At 35.3% G+C, this 14,864-nt stretch overlaps 1 protein-coding gene across 2 annotated transcripts in view; it reads left to right on the top strand.

Moving 5' to 3' along the window:
- The window catches only part of LOC127842716 (endoplasmic reticulum-Golgi intermediate compartment protein 1-like), a 29,833-nt gene extending 20,936 nt beyond the window's left edge, over positions 1-8,897 (top strand). The window contains exons 7-8 of one of the 2 annotated variants that reach the window (XM_052372397.1): positions 162-272; positions 3,818-8,897. In XM_052372397.1, the coding sequence (XP_052228357.1) occupies positions 162-272; positions 3,818-3,925 (219 nt within the window). In that variant the 3' untranslated portion in view covers positions 3,926-8,897. The remainder of the gene's footprint in view (positions 1-161; positions 273-3,817) is intronic. The other variant, XM_052372396.1, reaches the window with a different exon arrangement.
- The last annotated feature ends 5,967 nt before the right edge of the window (positions 8,898-14,864 follow it).

Raw genomic sequence — 14,864 nt, 5'->3', positions numbered from 1 at the left:
AAAATATAACACACCGAAATAATGTACATTTTTGAAGCTGTGAACTTTTTTTGTTTAATGTTTTTGAGGTTGTTGCAAAACATGCATTTTCCCTGCAAGTGCTCACAATGTTTAATAGACCATAATATATGTTAACAGCAGTTTATTGTGTGCATGTTTAGGAAAAGCTTATTGCAAACAAAAATCCAGCGGTGTGGTTCAAATATCAGTTGAGCCCGATAACTGTTCAGTACAGGGAAATGAGGAAACCCCTGTATCACTTCCTGACAACTGTGAGTAGGTGCAGTGTAACCTGTGTTTGACCAATCACCTTTCACCAGAAATTCAAATTAACCAATCCAATACTTTTTGTATATATCAGTGTAGCAAATCCCTATATCAATGTATACATCATATTTTTGTGTTTTATTGATGAAGAAGCAGGCTACAACAATTATTACACAATATTTTTTTTAAAAAGTAACTTAAATACTCAAACAAATATTTCGCAAAATATTTGGTAAAATCAAGTTTACACATTAAAAATCAGTGTTACTTATAGCAACAGAATAAATTTAAAGGCTAAATGTGGTATGGCAACATAGATTTAACAGGATACAAAATGCTAGTTTTCATTTTTTGTGCGACAATAGAAGTATGTCATGCTTCCAAAGCCAAAAAATGTTTAGATATCATAGCCGGAAATTCACATGGAATATATTGTGACACAAGAAAATAAAAACCAGACCACATCTAGCGTTGACATTTTGGCTATTGCTAAAAGGAACATTGATTTTTGTATGTGTTGACTTTATTTTTCGAAATAGTGTACGAAATATTCATTGATTTTGAGTGTTTATGAGCTTTTAATATGAAATTTGATTCAGAGCTAAGATTTTTAGCAAATAAAGTTTCCATTTTTTCTTTCACAAAACATTTATTTTTATTATAATGTTGAGTATTTTGAAATGCTTGAAATAAATATTAGTACATGAGTCATCCCCACATGTTACACTGTAGATCACTGTAGATCACTGTAGATAATTATTTTGTTAACCAGGTTTTCCGAAGGAAAAAACTGGTTATTAGATTGGCGAATGCGGGCGGGCTGGCTGGCTGGTGGGCTGGCGGGCTGGCGGGCGGGCGGAACAAGCTTGTCCGGGCCATACCTATGTCGTTCATTGTCAGATTTTCAAATCATTTGGCACATTTGTTCACCATCATTGGACGGTGTGTCGCGCGAAATAATTACGTCGATATCTCCAAGGTCAAGGTCACACTTTGAGTTCAAAGGTAAAAAATGGCCATAAATGAGCTTGTCCTGGCCATAACTATGTCATTCATTGTGAGATTTTAAAATCATTTGGCACATTTGTTCACCATCATGCGACGGTGTGTCGCACGAAAGAATCACGTCAATATCTCCAATGTCAAGGTCGCCACGACTAAAAATAGATTTAAAAAAAAACAAACTTACAAAGGGGGTTAATTTTTGTTTGTTCATTTCAAAAGTTCAGTTTCAGTTTTCTCCCTTTATCAGATTTTTTTTTCACAATGAAAACCTGGTTTTGTGACAATTTTGTCCCTTGTTTTCTTTTTTTCTTTGTCAATGCATTTTTTACACTAACTTTAGTTTGTGGATTCCTTATTTCTGTTGAATTTCATTTTGGTCGTGGGCTGTCATTTTGTTAATTTCATATGCACAGCTGGTCATAACTCATAAAGTCATTTAATATATACTATTTTCAAAATTAAGATAAATTCCCTTGAAACTTATGCTAGACAGATTTGTGCATCTTTATGATACTGGAATCTCTCATATAAAATCACCAAGTGTGTGGGTATATCTACTTTTACATTTGTCAATAGATTGGATTTACTGTTGACTCAATTTTCTCGTGCAGTGATCCACAGACTTGTGCGACTGTGAACTAAGTCATAGATATAGATGCCATATAAATTGTGTTTATTTGTGGATCAATCTTCTGCATTTCTCAAGCAATTTGATTGGAACTTTAAAAGTGTTAACGCCATGAAGTCTGATGATTCATGTGCATGATAAATTGATCACACCCATTGATCTTCTTATTCCTGAGTTTTGTACCATTAAAGTGAGCCATAGTACCATTAAAGTAAGCCATAGTAAGCTGTCATGCCTTTGTCAAAGTTGTGCGAAGTTTCACGTATGTGACAATGCTCTTGTTCAGTTTATTAAAAGTGTTTGTTATTTTCAAAACAAAGGTAGGAGATTTCTTTGAAAGATTTTCTAAATGTATTAGTTTGAACTATAAGACAGTTTTTTAAGCCATCATCTTTTATATACAGTTGATGGAGCACAAAATTAATTAATGACTCAAATTATTCTAAGTAAATTACAATATCATTTATATAACAGACCAAATTATTTTGATTGACCTAACTGTTAAATAATGAATTTACTATTCGACAAGTTAAGAATTTTCTGTCGCTTCACTAGACTGAAGTTGTGTCTGTTACCTCTAAAATTGATGGTGGTGGTTAGTTTAGATTGTTGGTGATATCATTTACCAGAGATGAAATTGATCTTTAAATTTTATGCCTGTACTTGTATATAAATAGCACTTTTAGCTAATGTTATTCTGTCCTTGTCAAAGAAGTGAAGGGATATTGCTTAATGCCGGTCAGTCCTTTGTCTTTTTCTTTGTTTGCACAAGAATTTAAAGATCTCTATAGATTTGAAAGTAAACAGAATTCACACCATGATATTTGTTTTTACTTCATATTGGCAAAACACTAGAAGTTACAATCACATATCTGCAAAACACTTTTAGTTACAATAATCCAAATTGGTTAGCTGGTTGCCTGAGAGAGACTGAAAACAAAGGTCAATAATTCAAAGGTCAAGTTCACAAAGGCTTGTAACATGATTGTTTTTCTGCTTGATATTTTGGGAAAGTTTTAATCAACGAGCAGCCACATTGTTATTTTTTGTTCATGGAGAGAAACAAAGACATGATAAATGTCAAGGTCAACAGTCAAGGGGTTGTTGAAAAAACTTCGGCTTTTTATGTCATCATGGTTGTGGTCTGCTAAGGATCGATTTTGATTTCAATGTGTCAACAACTAGGTTTTATGTATTGTATTTCTTCATTTTGCAGTAATAGTGAAGAATGGCATTGTCAGCTATGTTATTTAAAGTGTGTGTTTTTATCTAGGCTGTTTTCGGAGAAAACCTGAGCTATTGTCATAGCCAGCTCGTCCGCCGTAGGCGTCGTGCTAAAACCTTAACATTGGCTCTAAGATCAAAGTGCTTCCACCTACAACTTTGGAACTTCATATGTAGATGCACCTTGATGAGTTCTACACGCCACACCTATTCTTGGGTCACTAGGTCAAAGGTCAAGGTCACTGTGACCTCTGATATAAAACTTTAACATAGGCTCTAAAATCAAAGTGCTTCCACCTACAACTTTGAAACTTCATATGTAGTTGCACCTTGATGAGTTCTACATGCCACACATATTTTTGGGTCACTAGGTCAAAGGTCAAGGTCACTGTGACCTCTAACATAAAACTTTAACAAAAACCTTAACATTGCCTCTAAAATCAAAGTGCTTCCACCTACAACTTTGAAACTTTATATGAAGATGCACCTTGATGAGTTCTACATGCCACACCCATTTTGGGTCACAAGGTCAAAGGTCAAGGTCACTGTGACCTCAAAAAAAATAAATTCTGACAAGCTTTTGCAGCCGAACGTGGCAAATGAGTTTAATAGTACTGGTAATATTATTCAATATCATCCTTAGAAGTTTACCTGTAGTGTAATTGTGTCATTGTTTTCATCCATGGTTTTCAGGTCTGTGCTATTATCGGAGGAACGTTCACTGTGGCCGGAATTTTGGACTCCTGTATATTCACAGCACATGAAATCATTAAGAAGATTGAGATCGGCAAACAAAGCTGAATGGATCCCTGCTCTTAGGTCTTATCAAATGTATGATATTTTACTCTGGCTGCTGAAGTACACTGAGAATTGAAAGTGTAAAAATGTGCACATTTTTGAGCTTAAAATAAAATGAGAATTTGTCATATTGAATTTATCATTTAGTTTCTGTTTCTTTTCACTTTTATTACACTCATTTGTTAAAAAGTAGATAATGCCAGTAGATATATTAATTTCCTAAAGTTCTATACAATGTAGTCATAAATAGATGATTACATGTACAAGTTATGAACATTGTACAGTATTATGCAATATATTTTTGTATGCATTTTTAGCTAGACTATTATATATGAAATACATATAGTGGAGCTATCTTACTCACCCCGGCGTCGGCGTTCCCGTTCCTGTTAGCGTTAGCGTGCAAATGTTTAAGTTTGCGTATTACCCAAAATATTTCCTATGTCCTTTAACAAATTGCTTTCATATTTTGCATACTTCTTTACCAACATGACCCCAATCTATAAACAAGAGCAGACAACTGAATCAAGCATTTTGACAGAATTATGGCCCCTTTTATACTTAGAATATGTATATTATTGATAAATCTATGTTTAAGTATCCGTACTACCCCAAATATTTCCTATGTCCTTTGACATATTGCTTTCATATTTTGCATACTTTTTTACCAACATGATCCCAATCTATAAACAAGAGCAGGCAACTGTATCAAGCATTTTGACAGAATTATGGCCCCTTTTTATACTTAGATAATTGAACATTTTGCTTAAATTGCCATTACTTCTTTATTTATGATCACATTTCATTCATACTTTGACAAAACAACACTTACCTGACATACCACAATGGATTCCACCCAAACCATCCCCCATGCCCCACCCCAGAATCCCCCCCACCAATAAAAAATAATATTTTTTTCCCCTTATTTTTGAAAGATCATCTATTAAATGACCACACACCCACATTTTACCCCCCCTCTCCATGTTGGCTTACGTTATACTGTCAAGCACTTGAATAGTCGAGCGTGCTGTCCTCTGACAGCTCTTGTTTAGCATTGTTTTTAAATTTCTTCACATCATTACACAGATATGTAAAAGAACAAATATTTTCTGCTTTATTTTGTGTAATAAAATTATTGTTTGGGCCTATGATCAGACATAAAAAAATAATTTAAAAAACACAATTGACATATCAACAATCTACACGGTTTATCATTAAATGACCATATCATGCGCCTAATTGTCAATTTATGTGAAAAAGTATAGTTACAAATCAGATTTTTTTTACTTAAATACTATATAAATACCCTCTCTTTTGTTTATATCCACATCTATTTATATCTTTGATATCAATTAGAACACAAAGACTATAATGCATTTTATTTACATATGTGTATCACAGTAGATAAATATATCTACATTCGGCACATATGTTTATGTGCAGTTAAGAACTCTTAGTGTTGTACATTCTAGGGTTGTGAAACTTTTAGTCTAGCATTAATCATGAATCAATTTACACAGTGTAGTTGTATTATATTTTGGATTAGCCTTTGCTTTCAAACAATGTACATTCGATTTTCAAACCTATCTGTTTAAACTTTAAAGCCAAAAAGTGGTATCACCACATGCAAAAAACACTGAAAACCCCTATTTTATTTAGTGGTATAAAGCATAAAACGAGTGGATAATGTTTATAAACAGATATATGAAAGCAGGATGGATCTGAGTCTGTTGTTGCTATAGTATATTGTCATATTTGTCACTTTCCAATTCATATTTAAACTAATTATTGTGTATAGAAAATCTGTGTAAATTGTTTGATGGTATATGTTTAGAAGAACACAATAGTTGTTTGCAATTTTCATATGAAAAAAGATTTCTTATTTATGCATTTGATATAAAACAACAACACAACAGCTGTTGATCTGATTTGATATGTTTGATATTTATTTAAGATTTAGTAACCACATTTTAAATTGATCATAAGAAGTGTTTATGCCTCCGAAGGAGGGTAAATAGTGATCGGACCGTCCGTCCGTCCTTCCGTCTGTCCGTCTTTCCGTAACACTTTGAGTTTAGGTTTCACGGTTAGGTTTCGAAAAATGCTCATAAGTTCTATGTCCCTTCACATAGCAACTTGATATTTGGCATGCACTTGTATCTCATGGAGCTGCACATTTTGAGTGGTGAAAGGTCAAGGTTATCCTTCAAAGTCAAAGGTAAAAAAAACATGTATCAAAGCGGCGCAGTAGGGGGCATTGTGTTTCTGACAAACACATCTCTTGTTTAATTTATTTTTTGTTGTTATAACTAAAAGTTTTACATAGATACATGTATGTTATATATATGCGCTGTCTTTTTGTTTATAGACTGCATGGGCCAGAGTGGTGAAGCTACTTTTGAGATTGTTTAAATTATTTGATATAAATTTCACATGCCATAGTTTAATGTATGCCACGATAATGTATTGAGTGGACAGTTTTTTTTAGCTGAGTTATCTTTTACAAATGTAAATAAACGATTTTTATTGCTTTGTTATTAAAATACAAGTTTTGCATTGTAGAGGTAGGATGACTGATGTTTTGAAAAGAAAATCATTTAAGGAAATAAAGCTCATTATTGCTTTTATTTTTAATGTAAATTTTAATTTTGAAATTTAAAATGAACCTTTTGTCCTACACATGATGATTGTTATGTATGAAGGTATGAACAATGTCAATAAGTGATATATTTTTGCTGTGTGAATGTAAAGTTGTATTAACCAATAAGAAATGTGAAGTTAATTATGTTATTTAAAAGATAAGGTGTTTGGTAACAGATCTATAAGGATGCATTTATGTAAGTGTTTTGTGTTTCTGATAATGTGCGAACATTTTACTTATTTTCTTTTTGTACTAATTAGGGCACATATCAGCAAAGTATGCTAATGTTGAGCATTTGTGACCATCTTTTGCTGGTCATATTTTGTCAACATTCAACTCTCAACGCTGCAATTGTTGAATTTGTTGCCTAATGTTCTTGTAATTTGTTAGAACATTATTATGAATTATATTCTTGTCAAGTTTGAAATTGGGTTATGTGGGATCAAAAACAAGCTCACTAAGTAATATTGTAATATAGTTAGAAACTACTTTTCATGAAACTTGGTCAGAACATGTGAGCCAATGAAATCTAGACCAAGTTTGGTGTCTTTGGTTTCAAAATCTAGGTCAGTAGGTCAAATTAGACAAAATCCATGTGAACACTCAGGAGGCCATATGTTTTGTCCATTCTTCAATAAACTTGGTCATACTATGTATGTTGACCCAATAACATCTTAGGTACTGGCTGCAGTCAAAAATTATTTTACTAAGTCAAGTTAAAAGAAAAGCTTGTGAACACTCTTGAGGCCTTATTTATTGCACAATCTTGTGGAAACATGGTCAGAACATGAAGTTTGTCCCAATGATATCTTAGATAAGTTTGATACTCTGTTATTTGGCGTCAAAAACTAAGTCACAATGTCAAATTAAAGAAAAAACTTGTCAACATTGTAGAAGTGACATTTGTTTTTGCAATCTTGATGAAATGTACTGTGAGCATTTATAATGATTTCTCAAATGAATGGGATATGGCTGATGTCCTTTGAAAAATATGGCACAGTTTTCCTTATGTTGCTTAAGTAAAACCATTTGAATCATTAAGTCACATTTTGTACCTACTTATCGTTACACTTGCTCAGAAAATTCAAATATTGTGTATATCTGAGCTGAGTTAGAAAATGTTAATTGGTTGTTTAAAAACAGGAGTTGGGGCAGTTTTACTTCTAAGTGTATTGTTAAAGCTTGTGAACACTACAAGCTCCTGCTCCAGTTCAGGGTCTAAGGTGAGTGCTTTCGGTCCTTTGGCCCAGTGTTATGATTAAGAGTAGATCTGTAGATTTTTCCAAAATAATAATGACTTTTAAAATAAGGCATTTTGAAAAACAAAGAAATAGTTATTTCGGTCTTTGAACCCAAATATTGTCATAATTTGTTTGCAATTCTGTTATTATATATTATATTAGGCAGCACTTGAAAGGGGATGCTAATTATTTTGTTTGTGTATTTATTTTTTGGTGGTTGGCAATGATGCAGATCGAATGTTTTGTATGATACTGATATGATTTATAGATGTATATGTATGTGTTACTTTTAGATGTGCCTATATCTTAAAGTATTGAATATCGCCATAAGCATATATAATACACTCTACCATATTTGTAACACATACAACGCTAGGAGCATAAAGCTCATCTATGATATGTAACTACGTAATGATCAAGTCTGTCAGTTTTAAGGTTACATCCCTTGCCATATTTAAAGGAAAATATTTAAGTCCTTAACAATGATCTCTTTGTCGAGATGGTGGACAGCTTTATTTACCATGTCTTGCAAAGAATATTTAAACAGCTGCGTCTTTGATTTCCTATGATAACCGTGTTGCTAAAATGGCAGATGTTATGTTATTGGCCGAAAACAAAGGTGCAAACACTGTCAATGTCTTGAAAGTGTATTGGTCGCAAATGTTTATTTTGGTTACAAGCTTGGTTAACAAAGCATCTGGGTTATATGAAATTACCAAACACGGAAAAACAAAAAGATTTTTCACAACACATAATAAGCTGTTAGAACAATAGATCTAGATCATATTTAAGTTTATTTTGCCTAATTATTGTTGAAAAAATTATGTTATTCTATTTAAATGTTATAAATAAATATAAATCTCATGTTAGTTTTTTTATTTAGACTGATTTGCTTAGTAGATTTGTGTAATTTCTCACATTCCAAGTGTGCATCTAGTCGCAGTGTATACAATATACGACACCTTCATATGTCTATATTTGATTATGTTTTGCCTGTACGTAAAAAAGCGTATGACAGTGTTATTTTATCTTTTGTGGACATGGTACTTTTTGTTTAAATATACGATGGCAGAAATACATATTTACCATAAAATGTGTTCATTGTTAGTTCATTAAAATAGTCGTGTTTTTATTGTTATGCCCTCCTTTGGGTGATCGGACTGTCCGTCTGTATGTCTGTCTGTCCGTTTGTACGTCACACTTTGTGTTTAGGTTTCGAAAAAGCTCATAACTTCTATGTCGCCTCAGATAGCAACTTGATATTTGGTATGCATGTGTATCTCATGGAGCTGCACATTTTTAGCGGTGAAAGGTCAAGGTCAATGTGATCCTTCAAGGTCAAAGGTAAAAAAACAAATTCAAGGGAAGTAATAAGCTTTAAAGGAAGATAATAATCTGTACCTGCCAAATGATAAAAAATAATAAATAAATCAAAGCGGCGCAGTAGGGGGCATTGTGTTTCTGACAAACACATCTCTTGTTGCACTTTATTTCCAGATGAAGACAGTGACATTTCCGCCGCAACGGACAGTTAGAAACATATTATAGCGGGTTGTCCTTTATTAATGGCAATTTATCAATTGTCATACAGTGAGACACAGCAACATTTATTAGACATGACACACAACATATACACATAAAACTAGTCACCGCATTGGAAGGTTCAATTTAAAACGTTTGTATAAAGATAGCTCTTATATATGTTAAATTGTTTTTACGTGTTATGTAACAGGTAGGCAATGTCGTGTCCGCGTATTTTGTGCGAAATGTTTTGAACAACGATCATTTAAGTGCGTATGTCAATTATTTACGAGCAAATAATAATTTGTTTTTTAAGGTCGAATGTTAATGTCACTGGTGCTTGTAACATAAAATTCGTTCCTGCACGACATCTAGAGAACATTTGAACACAAGACTATCCAAATTGAAGGCTGGTTTCTCTGGGGAATACTCGTACCTATTTTGAGGTCAAATAAACAAGGACTAGTAACATTAAAACTGTTTCCTTTATCCCGTACGTGGTTCGAACCATTGCTATTAGGATTAAATCAAATATCGCCATGACCAATCGGACATCGTGACTTGCGAAGATAATCATTAGATTAGAATGATCATATTTGCATAACATTCACGATGAGTCTACGTCACTAGTGTTATTTCGCTCTCTTATTTATAGTGTTGGTTAATGATATAAATCTGTGAAAAAAGTTGTCGACAATCTGTGGACATGTCCCTTTATGAGTTGTCGACAATCTGTGAACCTGCCATTTTAAGAGCGCTTTAACTTAGGAGCGGGATTAACTCCATTCTATCCTGTATCATGGAGCGGGATAAACTCCATGCCATCTTGTATCATGGAGTGGCATTAACTCCATTCCATCATGTATTAGGGAGCGGGATTAACTCCATTCCATCCTGTATCAGGGAGCGGGATTAACGCCATTCCGTCCTGTATCAGGGAACGGCATTAGCTCCATTCCATCATGTATCAGGGAGCGGGATTATCTCCATGCCATCATGTATCAGCTGCATCAACTCCATGCCATCATGTATCAGGTAGCGGCATTAACTCCATGCCATTATGTATCAGGGAGCGGCATCAACTCCATGCCATCATGTATCAGGGAGCGGCATCAACTCCATGCCATCATGTATCAGGGAGCGGGATTAACTCCATGCCATCATGTATCAGCTGCATCAACTCCATGCCATCATGTATCAGGGAGCGGGATTTTCTCCATGCCATCATGTATCAGCTGCATCAACTACATGCCATCATGTATCAGGGAGCGGCATCAACTCCATGCCATCATGTATCAGGGAGCGGGATTAACTCCATGCCATCATGTATCAGGTAGCGGCATTAACTCCATGCCATCATGTATCCGGGAGCGGCATCAACGCCATGCCATCATGTATCAGGGAGCGGGATTAAATCCATGCCATCATGTATCAGGTAGCAGCATTAACTCCATACCATCATGTATCAGTTAGCGGCATCAACTCCATGCCATCATGTATCAGGTAGCGGCATTAACTCCATGCCATCATGTATCAGGGAGCGGCATCAACTCCATGCCATCATGTATCAGGTAGCGGTTTCAACTCCATGCCATCATGTAGCAGGGAGCGGGATTAACTCCATTCCATCCTGTATCAGGGAGCGGTATTAATTTCATTTCATCCTGTATCAGGCAGCAGGATCAACTCCATTCCATCCTGTATCAGGGAGCGACATTAACTCCATTCCATCATGTATCAGGGAGCGACATTAACTCCATTCCATCCTGTATCAGGTAGCGACATTAACTCCATTCCATCCTTTATCAGGGAGCTACATTAACTCCATTCCATCCTGTATCAGGTAGCGACATTAACTCCATTCCATCCTGTATCAGGGAGCGGCATTAACTCCATTCCATCCTGTATCAGGGAGCGACATTAACTCCATTCTATCCTGCATCAGAAAGTGGGATTGATTCCATGCCATCCTGAATCAGGTAGCGACATTTACTCCATTCCATCCTGTATCAGGTAGCGACATTAACTCCATTCCATCCTGTATCAGGTAGCGATACTAAATCCATTCCATCCTGTATCAGGGAGCGGGATTGACTCCATTCCATCCTGTATCAGGGAGCGACATTAATTCCATTCTATCCTGTATCAGGGAGCGGGATTAACTCCATTCCATCCTGTATCAGGTAGCGGCATTTACTCAATTCCACGATGTATCAGGGAGCGGCATTAACTCCATTCCATTCTGTATCAGGGAGCGGCATTATCTCCATTCTATCCTGTAGCAGGGAGCGGCATTAACTCCATTCCATCCTGTATTAGGTAACGGGTTTAATTCCATTTATTCCTGTATCAGAGAACGGGATAAACTCCATTCCATCCCGGGATAAACTCCATTCCATCCCGTATCAGGGAGCGTTTCCTGCAAACAAAATATTTATTTTTAACAAAAAATTTAACTGAAAAAATAAAAACGAACAAAATATTGGCAAACATTATTGAATGCGTTAAAAATTAAAATAGTGGTCTTGGTTGACTTGTCGACACCTTTAAGGTTAAGGAATGCTATTGCACAGTCAAAGTTGATATCATCTATTTTCTTAAATGACTTTTTTTTTAAATTTTTGTTTGTTAACATAGTCCGTTTGAAAATGCATGTTCAAGGGTTTTTCAAAGTTCGTATTGTTAAATAGTGTGTTCACGTGTCATCCAAAACATGTTGTATTCAAATATTTATTAGATGCTACTGTCGCTGTTTTCGTTCATCCTTCTAAAAAATATCGCCACTGAAATCTTAATGACATAACATGTATTTATAATAATAATGTTAGTCTATTGTACACAAAGAATCCCTAATGTACACGACGAGCGAATTCCATCACCGCATTTAATAGAAAATTCTTGAAAATTGATCAAAAGTTTTAATGAAATGTCGCGCTCGACAGCTCTGTTGTCAGTTTGACAGTTCCGTGAACGCCGGAATAACGACGTACTTAATTAAATGTCTTCTCTAGCTAGCTTCTCAGAACCGAGAAGTGTTCAATAAACTGTTTAATTAATATTCCCACGTGTTGTATAACGTGCGTCATTTCAACAGAATATGGTTACCATTCCATATCAAGATAGTACTTAGCATGTCGTATCTGCAACTTGATATATTTTAAGGTAATATTACTGCAAACTACTTACAGAGCCTCCTATACGTACACTTACAGTGGTTATGGCGCGATGGTCGCTCCAATACAATTAATCGCATTGATTCACTACTACGAAGCATCAATACTAGACATCACAAATTGGCCAGTGTTATGTTGGTGCCTTGATTCAATACTACGAAGCATCAATACTAGATATCACCAATTGGGCAGTGTTATGTACATGTAGGTGCATTGATTCACTACTACGAAGCATCAATACTAGCCATCACCAATTGGCCAGTGTTATGTACATACTGGTGTATTGATTCACTACTACGAAGCTTTAATACTAGACATCACCAATTTTGCAGTGTTATGTACATGTAGGTGCACTGTTTCACTACTACGAAGCATTAATACTATCCATCACCAATTTGCCAGTGTAATGAAGGTGCCGTGATTTACTAGTACGAAGCTTCAATACTAGAAATCACCAATTGTGCAGTGTTATGTACATGTTGGTGCATTGATTCACTACTTACTACGCAGCATCAATACTAGACATCACCAATTGGTCAGCGATATGTACATGTAGGTGCATTGATTCACTACTACGAAGCATAAATACTAGACATCATCAATTGGTAAGTGGTATGTACATGTAGGTGCATTGATTCACTACTACGAAGCATCTATACTAGACATCACCAATTGGTAAGTGTTATGTACATGTAGGTGCATTGATTCACTACTTCGAGGCATTAATACTAGACATCACCATTGGGTCAGTGTTATGTAGGTGCCTTGATTCACTACTAAGAAGCATCAATACTAGACATCACCAATTGGTCAGTGTTATGTAGGTGCATTGATTCCATACAACGATGCATCAATACTAGACATCAACAATTGTGCAGTGTTATGTACATGTTGGTGCATTGATTCACTACTACGAAGCATCAATACTAGGCATCACCAGTTGGTTAGTGTTATGTAGGTGCCTTGATTCACTTATACGAAGCATCAATACTAGACATCATCAATTGGTCAGTGTTAGGTAGGTGCATTGATTCACTACTACGAAGCATCTATACTAGACATCACCAATTGGTAAGTGTTATGTACATGTAGGTGCATTGATTCACTACTTCGAGGCATTAATACTAGACATCACCATTGGGTCAGTGTTATGTAGGTGCCTTGATTCACTACTAAGAAGCATCAATACTAGACATCACCAATTGGTCAGTGTTATGTAGGTGCATTGATTCCATACAACGATGCATCAATACTAGACATCAACAATTGTGCAGTGTTATGTACATGTTGGTGCATTGATTCACTACTACGAAGCATCAATACTAGGCATCACCAGTTGGTTAGTGTTATGTAGGTGCCTTGATTCACTAATACGAAGCATCAATACTAGACATCATCAATTGGTCAGTGTTAGGTAGGTGCATTGATTCACTACTACGAAGCATCAATACTAGACATCACCAATTGGTCAGTGTTATGTACATGTTCGTGCATTGATTCACTACTTCGAAGCATCAATACTAGACATCACAATTTGGTCAGTGTTATGTACATGTAAGTGCATTGATTCATTATTACGAAGCATTAATACTAGACATCACCATTTGGTCAGTGTTATGTACATGTAAGTGCATTGATTCATTACTACGAAACATTAATACTAGACATCACCATTTGGTCAGTGTTATGTACATGTAGGTGCATTGATTCACTACTACGAAGAATTAATACTAGACATCACCATTGGGTCAGTGTTATGTAAGTGCATTGATTCATTCCTACGAAACATTAATACTAGACATCACCATTTGGTCAGTGTTATGTACATGTAAGTGCATTGATTCATTACTACGAAGCATTAATACTAGACATCTCCAATTGGTCAGTGTTATGTACATGTAAGTGCATTGATTCACTACAACGAAACATTAATACTAGACATCTTCAATTGGTCAGTGTTATGTACATGTAAGTGCATTGATTCATTACTACGAAACATTAATACTAGACATCACCAATTGGTCAGTGTTATGTACATGTAAGTGCATTGATTCATTACTACGAAACATTAGTACTAGACATCACCAATTGGTCAGTGTTATGTACATGTTGGTGCATTGATTCACTACAACGAAACATTAATACTAGACATCACCAATTGGCCAGTGTTATGTAGGTGCATTGATTCACTACTACGAAGCATCAATGCTAGACATCACCAGTTGGTAAGTGTTATGTAGGTGGATTGATATACTACTACGAAGCATCAATACTAGACTTCACCAATTGGTCAGTGCTATGTACATGTTGGTGCATTGATTCACTACTACGAAGCATCAATACTAGACATCACCAATTGATCAGTG

The sequence above is a fragment of the Dreissena polymorpha genome, chromosome 8 (genome assembly GCF_020536995.1).
Source record: "Dreissena polymorpha isolate Duluth1 chromosome 8, UMN_Dpol_1.0, whole genome shotgun sequence".
Lineage (NCBI taxonomy): Eukaryota > Metazoa > Mollusca > Bivalvia > Myida > Dreissenidae > Dreissena > Dreissena polymorpha.
The sequence above is the reverse complement of the archived record's forward strand: the minus strand, read 5'-3'. Positions and strand labels throughout refer to the sequence as shown.